Source organism: Rhinoraja longicauda, chromosome 14, assembly GCF_053455715.1.
Source record: "Rhinoraja longicauda isolate Sanriku21f chromosome 14, sRhiLon1.1, whole genome shotgun sequence".
In the NCBI taxonomy this organism is placed as follows: Eukaryota; Metazoa; Chordata; class Chondrichthyes; order Rajiformes; family Arhynchobatidae; genus Rhinoraja; species Rhinoraja longicauda.
Window position 1 is genome coordinate 21,593,761 of NC_135966.1, and position 17,667 is coordinate 21,611,427.

At 41.1% G+C, this 17,667-nt stretch overlaps 1 protein-coding gene across 3 annotated transcripts in view; it reads left to right on the plus strand.

Moving 5' to 3' along the window:
• The window catches only part of arhgef37 (Rho guanine nucleotide exchange factor (GEF) 37), a 77,757-nt gene that overhangs the window by 50,826 nt on the left and 9,264 nt on the right, over positions 1–17,667 (plus strand). For all 3 annotated transcript variants that reach the window (XM_078411565.1, XM_078411567.1, XM_078411566.1), the window contains 4 exons: positions 2,961–3,074; positions 4,514–4,843; positions 9,574–9,696; positions 10,934–11,120. In XM_078411565.1, coding sequence (XP_078267691.1) covers positions 2,961–3,074; positions 4,514–4,843; positions 9,574–9,696; positions 10,934–11,120 — 754 coding nt within the window. The remainder of the gene's footprint in view (positions 1–2,960; positions 3,075–4,513; positions 4,844–9,573; positions 9,697–10,933; positions 11,121–17,667) is intronic.

Genomic DNA, 17,667 nt, shown 5'->3' on the forward strand with positions numbered 1-17,667 from the left:
CAAACTTAAACCTTTGCATGATCCCATTTAGCTTTGGGTTAAAGTATTTTTTTATTACTGGGTTCTCTGGGGTCAGCAGGTAACTCACTAAAATATATACAGATGCTCCCATTGCACTAGTCAGGGTAGACTTCTGTTTATATTTATCATTTATGTTGTTTGCAGCAAAGATATGTAACTGTATTGTGCAATATTTCTCCCTTGACTGAGTTTGAGAGTTAGATGCTGCAGTCAAACCTTTGTCTGAAACTGATGGACTTATTGGACTTTGCTTCTCTTTCCACGTTTTCTCTTTTGGTCCTACTTGAGTTCGGAAACAATTTTCTTTGTCACCAATATATCACATCTTAACATGCCAAACAAGGTAGTTTCATCTTTTAGTGGTGGATTTGTTTTCTTCAAGCCCACTGAGTGCAACCGCAGAGAAATCAACCAAAAAGGAGAACGCCAAAGATCAAAATAGTAACACAAGACAAGCATCTAAAATAAAATGCTTGATTGGAGAAGAACAACTGACTATATATATCTAATCATATATATTGCTTCATTTCCATTTAGATCTACTCCATCTTTCAGATTAAACATATAAGTACCTTTCCCTTTTCCACATTATTGTTTTTCTCTTATTTCAATTATAACGTATGAGCTTTGAATGTTTTGAGATGAAAATGAGTGCCGATTTTATACTTGATCTAGTCTTTAAAATAATTTACAGTGCAAATCCTAATGAGATTCAATGTTCAAATATTTTTTCTTGCTACTTTAGAATCAAATATTTTGTGAATAAATTAATTTAAATATATCTATTCAGGCCACTCTTTTCCAACGTTTATGTCTAGTTGGGCTGGTAACATGTTAGTTTCATTTTCTTACTGTAATGTTAGATACTAATGAAGCTTAGCAAGTGGGCAGATGAGTCTTAGCCCATTTAGAATAAATGGGTTCATTCATCACACATATTAGCGGTCCACACACTAGTATATCAGAAAGTAAATTCACAGCCTAAAGTATTTTGTCCCTTGATATGATTTTCTTTACGAATATGGAATGTAGCATTTATCTAGAAATAACAGTTTCATCATAAAGAATTTATTAAATAAAAATTGTTTGTTGGATCATGAGATAACTAACTGCTATGCTTTCATTTACTCTATGTTATCAACATTATAAGTTCAGAAGCTGGTATTTTTACATGATGTTCAGAGAAAGCATTCTCAACTAACGTATACTGTTTCAATTCAACTAATGCAAAACAAATGTTCAGTATTGGATTCCATTGTTCTAGAATTGGTTCCATAATGAGAAAAATAATTCTGTTCTTAATGTTTCACTCTTTTTCCCGCATTTTAGATGTAGTGGTGGTGTGATAGGGCAATTTACAAGATATATTTAGAAGTGGGTTTTTTAACGGTTATCGTGGTGTACAGAAGCAGGCACCACAGGCATCTACGTACAAACCTTCCAGTCCTGTGTATGCTACATGGCATAATCCTCAGTTTAGGCTTCAGAGTTTTACAACTAAGAAGGAATAAAAACAAGTCAGATCTACCACATTTAAATACTTCTTTTTAATATTTTTCACTAATGTATATTCATTTATGTTCTTAAAAGTGGCATTGATAGTTTCCACTATGATTTTAGCCATCAAGTTCTTCGTGATTGTATCCAGACTTTATTTGATTGTTAACATAGCAGATCATTGTGGGCTCCACCTTTCCTTGATCATCTGCCAGGTTTTGATTTGTTCTTTTCATACCTTTCATTTATTTGTTCTTTGTATCTTTTCATATCTCTAGTTTCCCTTTCCCCTGACTCTCAGTCTGAAGAAGGGTCTTGACCTGAAAAGTCACCTATTCCTTTTCTCCAGAGATGCTGCCTGACCCACGACTCCAGCATTTTGTGTCTATCTTCAGTGTAAATCTGAAATTCCTTCCTGCACATCAAGCATGAACATGTTTGCAAACATATATTTTACAAAGAGTATAATGCAGCTTTTGATAGTACACTTATTCTTGAAGTATGTGCGGGTGATGTTAACACATGTGCAATGCTCATTTGGTGTCTTCCCTGTGAAATTGATTTACAGATATTCATGTCAATAAACTAAACTAAACTAAACTAGTATCCAATGTGGACCAAACAATAGAAAATGATATGAATGCTGGGCCAAGCTCTGCACCCTCAGAATTAAAGGGATTACATAGAGATGTATCATAGACTGAGTTGGAGGAGAGATCGTTGCATTCAGCATATTGGAATCTGCAGTTAGAAATTTTGGAGTAAATTTGGATGATTGCATAGTTCAATGTTAATTTTTAACCAAAAGTACAAGTAGGATCAAGGCCAACTGCCAGGGAAAGGTGAGAGGAGGATGGGGTCGTCTGGGATGGTCAGCACTCGAGAGATTTCCAGCAGGTGCCCCTGCTATCTCTAACTACCTGAAATACCATGCATGCAGAAGTTAAATATCTCCTAGTAATTAGAGACCAAAATCTGTCACTTTCTGCAGGCACAGATGCAGTCACCTGCTTGTACCTGGACTGCTCCACATGTGGTGGTATCAGTCACTGTCATTCGGAACCTTTTAGCACCTGGATCATTGCTGACAAATGCTGCATTGTGCAGCTTGCTGTTCACCACTGGTTATGGAATGGCATTGATGCTCTCTGCTCAACTATCATCGAAACCTATGGAATTATGGTCACAATTCCTAAAATGCTCCCCGACTGAAATTTTAATCACTTGGCCAGATTCATTCCTTAATATAAAGTTCGTATGACTCCTTTCCTAGTTGGGCTATTTATATATTGTTTCAATAAACTACTGGATGTACTTATCAAATTCTGCTCCATTTAGGCCCCTGGCACTAAGGCAGTTGGAGTCAATATTGAGGAGTTATAATCAACCAAGACATTAACCCTATTCATTTTTTAATCAGTTAATTTTTTATTTTGAAACAGCATTTTCAACAGTTAAACCCATGCCAAGACTTTTCTGATTTGGTGGATGAACATGTTGCAGCCTGCTATCAAGGCTTTATCGAGAAACTGTGTCAACAAGTAATTCCTGAATTTGTAAGTAAAAGCATACAATTAATAGACTGAACACATTGGCTTTTTATTCAGTAGTGTTTATAGAGTTTCAATAATCTTTTGGGGTGGCACAGTGGTGCAGCGGTAGAGTTGTTGCTTTACAGCACCGGAGACCCAAGTTCGATCCTGACTACGGGTGCTGTCAGTACAGAGTTTTTACGTTCTCCCTGTGATCGTGTGGGGTTTCTCCAGGTGCTCCGGTTTCCTCACACACTTCAAAGACGTATAGGTTTGTAAGTTAATTGTTTTCGGTAAAATTGTAAATTGTCCCTAGTGTGTCGGATAGTGCTAATGTACGAGATGGCTGCTGGTCAGCACGGACTCTGCATTTTACTGAAATATTTAAAATAAGTAAGGTCGATTCTGTGAATAGGCTTCCCCAGGCTGAAAGTCAACATAATGGATCACAGTTTCAAAAATAAAGGTCAACCTTATTTGAAGAAGAGACATTTTCAGCAAAAGATTGTAAATCTGGAATTCTGTACTCTAGAGGACCATAGATGCTGAACCTGCTGGTATTTTCACGAAATAAATCAATAGATTCCTGTATACTTCTGGGAATAATGTTTATGGAAATAATGCAGGGAAGTGCAATGGAGGTAGATTAGTAATTATCTTATAGAAGGGTGGTGCAAGGTCAAGGGACCAAATGACCTATTTCCGATTGTTATTTGTTACGTTCTTATAAAGTTATGGAAAAAGGCCCTTCACCCACCATTTTCATGCCAACCATCAGGTATCTAACTATAGTAATCCCATTCTTCAGCAGACGATCCATTGCCTTGTGTGATGGTAATTGGAGTGTTTGCCGAGGTACTTCTTAAATGTTGAGAGAATCCCCACTGTCAATAGACAATAGACAATAGGTGCAGGAGGAGGCCATTCAGCCCTTCGAGCCAGCACCGCCATTCAATGTGATCATGGCTGATCATTCTCAATCAGTACCCCGTTCCTGCCTTCTCCCCATACCCCCTGACTCCGCTATCCTTAAGAGCTCTATCTAGCTCTCTCTTGAATGCATTCAGAGAATTGGCCTCCACTGTCTTCTGAGGCAGAGAATTCCACAGATTCACAACTCTCTGACTGAAAAAGTTTTTCCTCATCTCAGTTCTAAATGGCCTACCCCTTATTCTTAAACTGTGGCCCCTTGTTCTGGACTCCCCCAACATTGGGAACATGTTTCCTGCCTCTAATGTGTCCAACCCCTTAATAATCTTATACGTTTCGATAAGATCTCCTCTCATCCTTCTAAATCCGTCATAATCCATCACCTGGTGCATTTGAGATTCCAACCACAATCTTGTTGAAAAGTGTCTTGCTCAGATCCCTTGTGAACCTCACCCCTAAATGTGCACCCTCTAGCTCTAGGTATGCTCATTAATATGAATGACTACATATGGGAATATTTTTGTTCAAAACAGAAGAGAAGATTGGAATCCATCATTTATGAACCACTCTGTGTACTCGCAAGTTTGTTCAGTGGTCCACAACAGCTGGTTCGAAAACATAAAGATAAAATGCTGGACTGTGAAAAAATACAGGAGAAGATAAAGCAAGAAGGTGATGCATCTTATGATGAGAAGACTGCTGTGAAGACATACGAAATGTTGCATTCTTTATTACTCACTGAGTTGCCTAGATTTAACAGAATTGTACTACAACTACAAGAACAAATTCTACAAGCAATTATCAACGTTTATCGTGACTTGGCCAACAACGTCCTTGAATTAATCAATCAGCATCTGCATGAGGTAATAATCTATATTTTGAATTATTACATGCATTGGAGGAATTGAATAGAGAATTGGGTAACATTATTTTCTTTTCCAGAAGCTTGTTTCAGATTCAACTATGTTGTGTGTAAAATATCAGTTCCTGGTGCAGTTTAGAACTATTCTAATCTGACAGATGGTAGAAAATGTTCTGATCACCTACCACAAGCACCCTAATGTTACCCACTTGCTCAGGGAAATAACTGCACCAATGGCCCTTGAAATGTTGTCCTACTAATTAAGCTGGATTCAAGAGACCAGAATGGTCGCTTGGTTGCCTGACCTTCCTGCGGTACACTGTAGAACATTGTGTCGAGGAAGATTCTGAAGACATGGGTCTCTCCCATAGATGGGAAAAGTAAATATAGGCCATGGAACCATGCATTAAGTCATAGAGTCATAGATTAATACAGTGTAGAAACAGGCCCTTCACCCAACTTGCCCACACCGGCCGACATGTCCCAGCTACACTAGTCTCACCTGCCAGCATTTGGTCCATATCCTCCAAACCTGCCCTATCCATTTACCTGTCCATGTTCCTGTCTAAGTGAGACTAAATCCTTAGTGAAAATGGTGCAGTATAATACCAATGCAGCGCATAGCTGAAATGAGCACTTTGCAGTGCAAGGTGTTTGATCACAAACTATAAGGCAAGTAGTTTCACTGTTGAGTGAGAAACTCAGAGGAGGAGCAGCGCAGCAGATTTAATAAGCAGACATGAGTGTCCCAGAGTGACGGCTCTTATAGGTGGTAGAAAAGGAAGGCAGGCGCTGAGGGAGTGGTCTACTGGGAGCGGCCTTTTTGGCCGAGGCTAATGCTGCTCTCCCTGTATCTCTGGCCCTCAAGGCCTGGAAACACCTATAGGCTCAAAACCTATTTCTACTCCCTAGCGTTTGAGGCTCATTGAGGAGGCGCTGTGAACTGTTTGCGTGCTACTGTATGTTTCATTTTTTTCCTTAGTACCTAATCAGATGTACAGCACTTTGGTCAACGTGGGTTGTTTTTAAATGTGCTATACAAATAAAATTGACTTGACTTGACTTGACTATGTAACACTCTCTGTACATTTTTCAGTTTAGTTTAGTTAAGTTTAGAGACACAGCTCGGAAACAGGACATTCGGCCCACCGAGTCCGCAAATATTGTGGTGCAAATGCTGTGTTTGAGGGTAGGTGTCGAGGATAAATTTTACTCATGGGATTTCAGTGAGGAGGCTGACTGGAGGGTATGGGCAAGATGAGGTATTTTATTATGCAACTCTTCCTTTATCTTAGTGCAGTAGACTTGGCGATTAGGGCACTGGTTAACTCCTCCTAAGGGATGTGTGAGGTCAGGGGGACTTACCATACCCCTGAAGGCTACACCTGTGGGAAGTGCATGCAGCTGAGATACTAACTGCGTGAAGGAACTAGAGTTGCGACTTGGGAGACGATTGCTCCAAGGAGAGCAGCAGTCAGGTCTGTGGAACCAGGCCTGGCCCTGAGGCACCGAGGGGTAGGGTGAAATCAGACAGAGTTATAGTGGTAAGAGACACTTAGTTAGGGGGACCAGAAGGAGATCCTGTGGCAGCAAACGAGACACCAGGATGGTGTGTTGCCTCGCTGGTGCCAGGGGTCAGGATGTCACGGAGCAGCTGCAGAACATTCTCAATGGGAGGGTGAGCAGCCGGAGGTTGCTGTGCACATTGGCACAACTGACACGGGTAGGAAAAGGGAGGTCTGGCAGTTAATATAGGGTGTTAGACTAAAGGTTAGAAAGCAAAACATCAACGGTGGTGATCTTCAGATTACTCCAGGTGCAACGTGCTAGTGAGGGTAGGAATAGGAAGATGGGATAGATGAATGCATGGCTGAAGAGTTGGTACAGGGAGTAGTGATGCAGAATCTTTGAACATTCTTCAGTGACCTGAACAAGAGGGATGGTTTCACACGATCTGGTGGTGGTTGACTAACATTCTGGCAGGCAGGTTTACTAGTGCTACTCAGGAAGTTTTGAATTAGGTTGGCATGTGGACAGGATTCAATGTAATAGTGAGGCAGGTGGGAGGCTAGAAGTTAGTACAGAAGCCAATACCAGTTTGGTAAGAGCATGGCAGGGAACAGGGAAAGACAGTTGGATGAAATTGCATTGATTTTAATACTTGAGACCTGCCAGATATGGCGGATGAACCCAGGGCATAAATAGGTACGTTCGACTAGTATGTTATAGCCATTTACAGAAACCAGGCTAAGGGAGGGGCAGGTCTGGCATCTTAAGAATCCAAGGAACAGGTGCTATAGGCAAGATAGAGGCAGGGGTAAAAGAGGAGCGGGAATTGCTTTATTGATTAAGGAGAAAATCATGGAAGAAGTCCAAGGTGACATTAATGAAGGATCAATCAGTGAGGCTATATGGATTGAGCTAAGAAAAAAAATGATTACATTATTAGGAGAACCAGGGGACACAGCCTAAGTATAAAGAGGAGGCCATTTAAAATAGAGGTGAGAAGAAACTTCTTCACCCAGAGAGTTGTGAATTTGTGGAATTGTCTGCCACAGAAGGCAGTGGAAGCCATTTCACTGGATGAATTTAAAAGAGAGTTAGATAGAGCTCTAGGGGCTAGTGGAATCAAGGGATATGGGGAGAAGGCAGGCACAGGTTACTGATTGTAGATGATCAGCCATGATCACAATGAATGGCGGTGCTGGCTCGAAGGGCCAAAAATGGCCTCTTTGTGCACCTATTTTCTATGTTTCTATGTTTGTATGATTGTACAGTGGGCCCATGAAGGGTATGAAATAGGGTGGTGAAGAAAGTTAATGGCACATTGGCCTTCATCAATCAGGGTTATGAGTATAAAAGTTGTTACGTTATGTTACAGTTGTACAAATTGCTAGAGAGGCCACACTTAGAGTATTGTGTTCAGTTTTGGTCACCCTGCTAGAGGAAAGGTCCAATTGGGTACAATGACAATAAAGATATATTGTATTGTAAGGTGCGGCACGCTGGCGCAGCGGTAGAGTTGCTGCCTTGCAGCGCTTACAGCCCCAGACACTCGGGTTCGATCCTGGCTAAAGGTGCTTGTCTGTACAAAGTTTGTACGTTCTCTCCGTGACCTGCATGGGTTTTCTCTGAGAACTTCAGTTTGCTCCCACACTCCAAAGACGTACAGATTTGTAGATTAAATGTAGATTGTCCCTAGTGTAAGATAGTGTTAATGTGCAGGGATCGTTGGTCGGTGCGAACTCGGTGGGCCGAAGGGCCTGCTTCCGAGCTGTATCTCTAAACTAAACTAAATTGAAGTGTACGGAGAGGACTTACATGGGTGTTTCCAGGCCTTGAGGGCCTGAGATACAGGGAGAGGTGGGCAGATTAGGACTTCATTCTTTAGAGCACAGGGGTGATATTATAGAGGTGCATAAAATCATGAGTGAAATAGAAAGGGTGAATACACAGTGTCTTTTTTTACCAGGGTAGGGTCATCAAAAACTACATGGTATAGATTTAAGTGAAATAAGAAAGATTTATTAGATACCTGAGGGGGAACTTTCTCATACAGAAGGTAGTAGTTATAGGAAATTAGCTGCCAGAGGAAGTTGTTGAGACAGAACAATAATAGCATTTAATAGACATTTGGACAGACACAGATAGGAAAGTTTGGAGGAACATGGCAAATACAGGCAAATGGGACTAGCTTACATTGGGCATTTTGGTTGGCATGCACCAGTTGGGCCAAAGGGCCTGTCTCGATTCTGTGTTACTGAATGACCATATGTCTCCAGTTTTCTTGGCAGCAAAGAAAAGTACACAGCGTGGAGAAGGCCAACTTGAGTAAGCCACCAACGCAGAAGGAGGAGGCTTTTTTATATCCAGTTATTCCCCACTCGAGTTTACCAGAGCAACCAGTTCCCCCAAAAAACCACATTGATGAAAAAGAAAGGCTGTTAATGTGTGGGAAAGAATATTGACATCAATTACTAATTGTTACATGGTAGTTATATAGATGGGATCAGTCCTTCAATATCTCAGCCACATATTCATGTAGGTGCTGGCTGGCATTTAAATTTAGAGCACATCATTTTGTGACCTTTGGGATCAGTATAGCTCTGCTACTCAATATTAAATTTGGTGAGCTGTCAAGAGAAAAATTGGATTTATATATCTATTAAAACTATCTGGTCTGTCACGATTATCTACTCTGTCAGTACCGCATCTTACAAATTACTCTGCCAACTTAATTTTCAACTAAATAGCTACTTTGACAAGTTACAACCAACTTACAGCAAATCATACAAAGTTATTAAATTGTACATATTAACACTGGGACAGAATAATTTACAAAGCTCACACATTTCAGTTTAATCGGAGAGACCATTGAGCCATTTCAATTTAATGTAAAAACAAGGTGATGCTTCGCATGTACCCATTACTGGGAAGAAGAAGCATGTCTTGGATGTTCTGAATCTGATCCAGGTCAAGCCTTATTCAAATAAGATCAAAGCAGAAGGAATAATCTCTCCTCCAGTGTGTGAGGTTTATATCAGCCTTTGTGTCTGTATATGTACATATGTATACAATTTTTAAAAAAATACCACCAATAGCACATTTCTGTAAAACATTGTGCAATTGCTACTTGTCAAACTTGTGAACTATTATTTCCTCACCTGGGAAGAGCCATGATCATTAGATAATGCTTATGGAGTAATTTCTGAAACTACTTTTGTATTTTAGTTTCTACCTAGCCATGAATACAACTCGCAACAACAAACAGAAGAAACACTGGAGGAGTCAAAAGTAAAGCTGGAAGAATTCAGCCAGATATTTGAATCAATAATGGAACAAATCATAGAACAGGTATGCTAGGGGTAAAAGTCAATTAAAAAGATAATATGAATTTTTATGCAGTTGGTTTATGTTTACATTTCTCCAGAAGCTGACTACCAAAGACGTACAGATATGTAGGTTAATTGGCTGGGTAAATGTAAAAATTGTCCCTAGTGGGTGTAGGATAGTGTTAATGTACGGGGATCGCTGGGCGGCACGGACTTGGAGGGCCGAAAAGGCCTGTTTCCGGCTGTATATATATGATATGATATGATATGATACACAGAAAAAAAAATGTAATACAGGATGAAAAAAGCATGACAATTGACTAAAAAGCACATTTGAAAGGGCACCTTCAGCCCTGAACTAAGGCTGGAGAGACTTTGCAATCATTTTATGAGCAGGAATTTTGACATTTCGCATTTAGTTATTGTACATTTATGTCGATCAGATGAAATGATATTCCAACTTTATGGCAGCAAGCTATTGAAACCTCCTGAAAGGATGAGTCACACTAATGCCATTGCTGACCTTTTTGTCAATGTTCCTTTAATTGGCCGAGACATTGTTGCAAGTGGCTACAGTAATTGACGAAATCGAAGTGCAAATACCGGAAACTAGAAAACTGAGGCGGGAAATGGGATTGTAACTTACTGTATTGAAGGAGAGCAATGAGGGAATGGCTGTGAGAAGGTGAGCAGCATCACATCCTTTCCAAACATGCGGCATGCGATTTGTTCATGAGGGCTGCTGACAAAATGGGCTCCTAATGAAGCCAACATCCTGCCGAAACTCTGGAGTGGCTATCTGCATGGTCCAGTAAACAGCTACAAAGTGCCTAAAATCCATGTGGCAGAGTGTTATGTATTTCATAAGTTCATAAGTTGTAGGAGCAGTATTAGGCCATTCGGCCCATCAAGTCTACTCCGCCTTTCAAGCATAGTTGATCTGTCTTTCGCTCTGAACCCCATTCTCCCCATAATCCCTCACACCCGTACTAATCAAGAATCTATCAGTCACCAGCTAAAAAAATATCCATTGACTGGCCTCCACAGCCTTCTGTGGCAATGGATTTCAAAGATTCACCACCCTCTGACCAAAGAAATTTCATTTAACAATTACGTCATCATCTAGAGTTGCTGCAACTTGCTGGCTTTTAAATATGTCCGAATATGAGATTATGGTTGTGTGAAATGTCCAGAGTGAAATTATTTTGCTAAATTGTCATTTTTACAGTTTTTACAGTTAATCTTCGATTTTTTTTCAGCCTCTCAATCAAGAAAAGCTGAACGTTCTTCTGAAAAAATACAAACCCAGCAAAATATACCATGTTACCAGTAATATTTCAGGAAGTAAAGATCTTGACCTGACACTTCAAAGTGGAGATCTCGTGGCAATTCTTCAAATCACAGATACAAAAGGAAACTCGAACAGATGGCTTGTGGATTCAGGAGGTAACAATTTCATTGTCACGAATGAGACAAAAATATAATGTGTATGTGCATAATCTAGTTACCACTGTAATTTTCTTTCCACACTCACCCAATTTTCTCCTCCAATTCTGAAGTGGCTTCATGCTTGAGCTAAAGCAATTAGTGACCGGATACCTGCCAATCGTGTGGCATCATAGCCAAATGTTTCTTGTTATCCTGATGCTTATTTTCCAACATAGCAACAGGAAATGTTGAAACGTTGCTCATTGTTCTCTTTGAAGGCGCCCTGAAGGTCTTGTAAAATATCTGTGGCAATCCCACATCAGCAACAGAACAGACTGAAGATTAAATTAAAGACCTCCTGGTCAGTTTTTCTTTTATATTCTAGTCCATTGACTAGAAGCAGTCCCAGATATAATATGAGCACAAGATCAAGTTGGATAATCTGAGGCAAATGACTCAACTCCTGACTCGCGAATGCCTTTTTCAGCATCAAAAAGGCAGCAGAAGTCAGGAGAACCCTCCACTTGCAACTCCAACAGAATTCAACATCATCTAGAACAAAAATTCCTTCATTGATACCTCACCCACAAACTGCAGCGCATTTAAGAAATGCCAAGACTTCTGTGTAGTTTATTGTCACGTGTGCAGTGAAAAGCTTTTGTTGTATGCTATCCAGTCAGCAGAAAAACAATATATGATTAATATGATGGGTACCATATGGCATGAGTTTGGCACATTATCGTTATGCTATTACTTATCCCATTGATATCTCTACCTCTGTTGGTTTATTAAACCAAGTGGCGAGACAAAAAGGTCTCTAGACACTGCATGGACATTGAGTCGACGATGTTGCAGTTTGGGGGAAGAATAGGCCAATCATCTACCCTGAAGAAAACAGGAAAAAATCCAAGAGTAATGATGATGTTGACTTAGAATGCAGTGAACATGTCAAGAAGCCAGAGTATGAGTGAACTTAGCCATTTGCCTTGTGAATGTAACAAGTAACAAAGTCCCTGACCATGAAGGATGCAGCTAATGGTTTAATGGTTCTTTTTGCACATATTGCATATTCTCATATGCATTGCACAGTGAAATTCTTGCACCTGTCGCCACATTTTGGCAATATTTACAAAAGAAAAAGTCCAAAGTACAAAGTCTGGCTCACTGGGAGCTATGTCCCAGTCCAGTACATAGGATAGAGAAACTAAGTGGTACACAATAAAAGTAAGGCAATATCATTGCTAGTGGAAGGACTGGGGCATAAGAAGCATCAGTAAGTTTACAAGCACCATTAACTGCAGATGAGGATTATTTCAAGGACATAATGAAAATCTTTAAGAGGCACTTTAACCTGGCAACCAAGGGGAAAATAAACGGTTGGCAAATATTGAAGAAACTGGCAAAGATGTGTAATTTACTGATCGTTTTGTATCTAGCATTGTTTGTGTGGACTGGAGGATGAGAGAATTCAGACGAAATCATTTAAGGCGATGGACATAAGGGTTGAACAAGAATATAGATTGGATATGAATATGGAGGCGACACTTAAAAAGATAAGGCACTTTCACGTAGAGCATGGTTGCAAGGTGCAAGCAGGGAGAAAGCCCACAGGCATAGTAATATTGGTACATTTCAATCTTCATACCCAAGAATGCTACAAGTGTGTTTGGTGGAAAATTGGTAGGTCACATGAGGAGAACAAGTTGGAGACCTTGGCATGAATGTAATGCAAGTCCATTCCATGTGTGGCCCTTATAATTTTACCTATCTTAATCAGGTCCTCTCTCAGCCTTATCTGCATCAGGGTAAAGAAACCCAGCCAATCTATGTCCTTCCCATAACTGAAATGCTCTAATACAGACAATATCCTGGTTATGATGCAGATCTCAGCACCCCCCCCCCCCAGTGCAATCACATTGTTCATGCAGCATAGAGTCCAGAACCGCACATCACCCATGGTATGTATCTTTATGTCTGATACCATAGTAGTCCAGCTGTGTTAGGCATTAAGAACTACTGTGTGGAACAATTCCATTGGGATACCACTTGCACGGTGAAGTCAGATAATGAGACGATGGAATCTATTGCACATCTAAGGAGATTGATCAGGGCTGTACATTTAAGGCCATTTTGTTGACTGAAGAAGAAACTCCAAATATGTGCATCGCATCTGCAGTGAATAATTCTCTCATTAAAACTTGTATATGAAACACATCCATCATTCTCCATTGAAGTGGAGAACATAATGTTGGGTGCATATGCAGGAGAAACCCTTTGCCTTACTGGGGAAATGAATTGTTGAGCCTCTCTGAGAGATAAATGGAACTAGTCGCATGCTGTAGTTACGTGCCATGACCATTGGAGTCATATGGATTGAGCCACTTAGATTAACAGTGTCTCCTTCTAAAAAGATCAGCTTTCAACAATGAGGGTTTGGATCATTCACACTTTGGGATACATGGTGTCTCTCCCCATTGGTGATGTGATGTGTCCCATAGGATCTCCAGCTAGCAGACACTAGTAGACCATGGTTACAGATTGCAGCTTCAGCGAGATGGCTGCAAAAGATGGTAGTTTAATGGTTCCTATGCAACTACCTAAAATGGTGGGTGAAGGTATATCCATGAATGAGTGTGCAGCAAATTACAGAGAGTTCCACCCATGAGTCCAAAATACCTTGATTGCATACTAGATGGTATTTGATGACAACCCATCCGACACCACTTGCATGGGAGGAGGTAGTGTAAGTAAGACTGTGCTCTGTGGCAGCATATTTGACTTTGGTACCAAGTAAAACCTAAGGAGAGACATGAGGCATAGAGCCACGATCTGTAGTGAAGCAGCACAGCAGCGAGTGTAAATGTGATATCACCTTAAGTGGATTTGCTTTGAGCCTGGATGATATAAACAAAGGCTGTACCAAGTGATAGAGCATAATGAGGCCATTCTTCAAGATTCATGGATTTGCAGTGTAGACTGTTTGAATATCTGCCAATATAGGTTGAAAATATATCTATTTCACCGTGTCATCAAATGAAGCGTGCCTTGCATCATCCTGGCTGGGAAATGCAAAGCCAGAAGGTATTAATTACAGACGCACCAGTGGAAGCCTTCACAGTTTTAAGAAGATAGACACAAAATGCTGGAGTAACTCAGCAGGTCAGGCAGAGGAGTTCTGACCCGAAATGTCACCTGTTCCTTTTCTTCAGAGATGCTGCCTGACCCGCTGAGTTACTCCAGCATTCTGTGTCTATCATCGGTATAAATCAGCATCTGCAGTTCCTTCCTACACAAGTTTAAGAAGGATCCCTGCAAAGCAAGTCAAAAAGCTGACGAGAGAAGTAGACCAGGGTGAAGTGCCCCAGAGGAAAGGATCATTTATCCTTTGCCTTACTGGGGAAAGGCAGAGCCAGAGGGAGACAATCCATTGCATTTTCCGGTGGTGGGCCGTCATAGACGATGATAGCGTGGTTGTGCAGTCTCATGTCTTGTGGAGATCGATTGTGGCTCACGAGTCTGTTGCGCGGGCCACATACGCGGCAGCAGTGGGGGCACATGAAGGCTATTGTGGGGGGATTTAGGGCTGCACATATTCCTAGTTAAAAGCATTGTTTTGACAGAGACCTAGCGATTTCAGAACAATGGGACTATTCACAAAATCAAAGACAGGCAGATCAGGGGAAGATGTGATGAATGAAGTGGTGAAGCAAAAGAGTCAGCCAGGGGTGAAGTTGATTGAGTCTGCCAAAGATGACATCGACACTATTAAGTTCTTGGCAAGAGCTAATTGCTTACGTGAATAGCCGAATGGCCTGAGTTGGAAGCATTAAGTGAGGGTTTCATTGCAATGTGGGGCGAGTTGTAAAGGGTTGAAACTCATCAGACAGATATTACTAGAGGCACAGACTTACTAACGTCAGCCCAATACAACATAGCTAAAATGCCATAAGAGAGACTGAAAACAGGTGTGTCAAAGCTGAAAGCTTTGAAGATGAATCATGGAAAAAGGCCTCAAGTGCAACACAAGGAAATAGGACCAGTCTGGCCTACAAGGAGTTAGAGAGGGAATTAGGGTGTGTAATTGGCATGAAAACCGGTATAAAGTTAGAAAATTTTAATAATCAGGTAAAACAGAGATTGGTGCATTTGTTTTCATGGAATTCAGGAATGTACCAAATGCAATATAAAATAGTAACTACTAGGGTGGCTGATTTGAGTTATTAGTCCTCCATTTTAAACTGGACAGTTCAGTGTATACAATTGAATACACCGATTTAGAAAAGGCATTACAATGTATTTAGAGTTGTGAAGATACAGTAATTACACTGAAGCACCAGTTGCCGAACAGAATGAGAGACCAGTTGTGCATGAGGTCTGAACTGAGAATGGAGAATGCTGGAAATACTCAGTTGGTTGGATAGTACCAATGAAAAGAGAAACAGAGTGAACATTTCATTAGAAACGTGAACATTTTAGAAATCAAACATGGTTTCTGAGAAGAGGGAAGGGAACAAAGACAAGGTATCTGAACAGGTGGTGATCAAAAAGACAATGACACAAGCTGCAGTGCTGCTGACTGAGACAGGGTTGAGAAGGCTTATTCAACAGTGTGCGTTCATTTGTGGTGTATGGTGTTATTTGGAGAAGTGATCCGATGAAATTCAATGCCTGGAGTGGATACTTCAGAGTTATAAAGTGTATCTTGCAATGAAGATTTTGTTGAATTTAATCAATGGCCAATTCCTTGCCCACAGCTACATTATAAAAAGACATGATTGGCACTAAGACATCAATAAAATAGCAGATCGATTTATTCACAAAATGCTGGAGTAACTCAGCAGGTCAGACAGCATCTCGGGAGAGAAGGAATGGGTGACGTTTCGGGTCGAGACCCTTCTTCAGACCCTTCTCGACCCGAAACGTCACCCATTCCTTCTCTCCCGAGATGCTGTCTGACCTGCTGAGTTACTCCAGCATTTTGTGAATAAATCGATTTGTACCAGCATCTGCAGTTATTTTCTTATAATAAAATAGCAGACTTGGCTCCAGTGACATCATTGACCAGTCTGCCATCTTTGATGAGGTCACAATGTGCGAGCAGTGATGTCTGGCTCGCCACCATAAGGTTGCTGGTGTGGGCATTCAGTGGCCGGAGAAGGAGACCAAGCCCAGTAGGGGCAGATCCCCACATGGGTCAAAAGGAGGAGTGCTCCAGGCGAGCACCAGCACACACCCACTCAAGACAGGATACCCCCTGCCGCAATAATTACGTTTGGCCTGATTCCATTCATCCCTCTTCCATCCTGCTGACTTCCCAGTGCTTTTGCTCAGGATCAGTTGCTGGCATGTTACTAATGCCACACCATCATTATTAGCCACAATGCCATTGCTAACCAAGTTCTAAACCTGTTGGTTAATAATTTTGGTCCTTTGCAGATTACTGATTTTTCATCAAACTGATCTCCCGGTGGCCGAGCACTTCAGCTCCCCCTCCCACTCCCAGTCTGACCTTTCTGTCATGGGCCTCCTCCAGTGCCATAGTGAGGCCCACCGGAAATTGGAGGAACAGCACCTCATATTTCGCCTGGGCAGTTTGCAGCCCAGTGGTATGAACATCGACTTCTCCAACTTTAGATAGTTCCTCTGTCCCTCCCTTCCCCTCCTCCTTCCCAGATCTCCCTCTATCTTCCTGTCTCCACCTATATCCTTCCTTTGTCCCGCCCCCCTGACATCAGTCTGAAGAAGGGTCTCGACCCGAAACGTCACCCATTCCTTCTCTCCCAAGATGCTGCCTGACCTGCTGAGTTACTCCGGCATTTTGTGAATAAACTGATTTTTCATCAATCTCCTGGCATTTCACAGGTGCCAATAGAAATGGACACAATGGAACTATTCACATAAGGCTTGCTGTGCAGCACATAATGATGGGAATGCAAAATCATCAGTTCTCTCCCTTTAGGAATCAAGCCACCTCTTTGTTTTAATAAGGACAAGCTGAATATCTACGTATGTCTATTTAGCACACAACATGAAGCCCAAATACAGTACCTGAGTGTCAAAATGATGTTTAACCAGTCTCTCTCTTTAGCCTAATGCCATTAGCTCTCAGGGTTTAGTTGAAAGGCACAAGGAAGGAAGGAAAGTCTTTTATTTCTTTGTTGATGGTGATATCCTGTTCATGGTTGTTTATTAGCTTCCGCTGTCCTTCTCTGCTGCTATCCTTCCTGTGCCAATTCACATGCCCTCTCCATGTTTCTCGTCACTAATTTTATACTGAGCAACCTGACAGTGATTTTTCAAGGTCACCCCTTGCTGGTTTAGAGAAATCAGTGACTAATGCTGTTTTGCAGGAGTAAAAAAATTGGCATCATTTTCCAGAAGTAGAGGAATAAGCTTTTAATGTTTTGCAAGATTCTCACAAGAAGACAGCATTACAAGCTGCAGCTGCGTTGCTCATATTGACACTGTAGATGATCCCTCTGTGTCACAAAACGAGGGCTTTCTCTCCATTACCATTCTGTGTGTGCTTGCCTTCTTTACCACCTTCAGCTCTAGTTCTATTTTT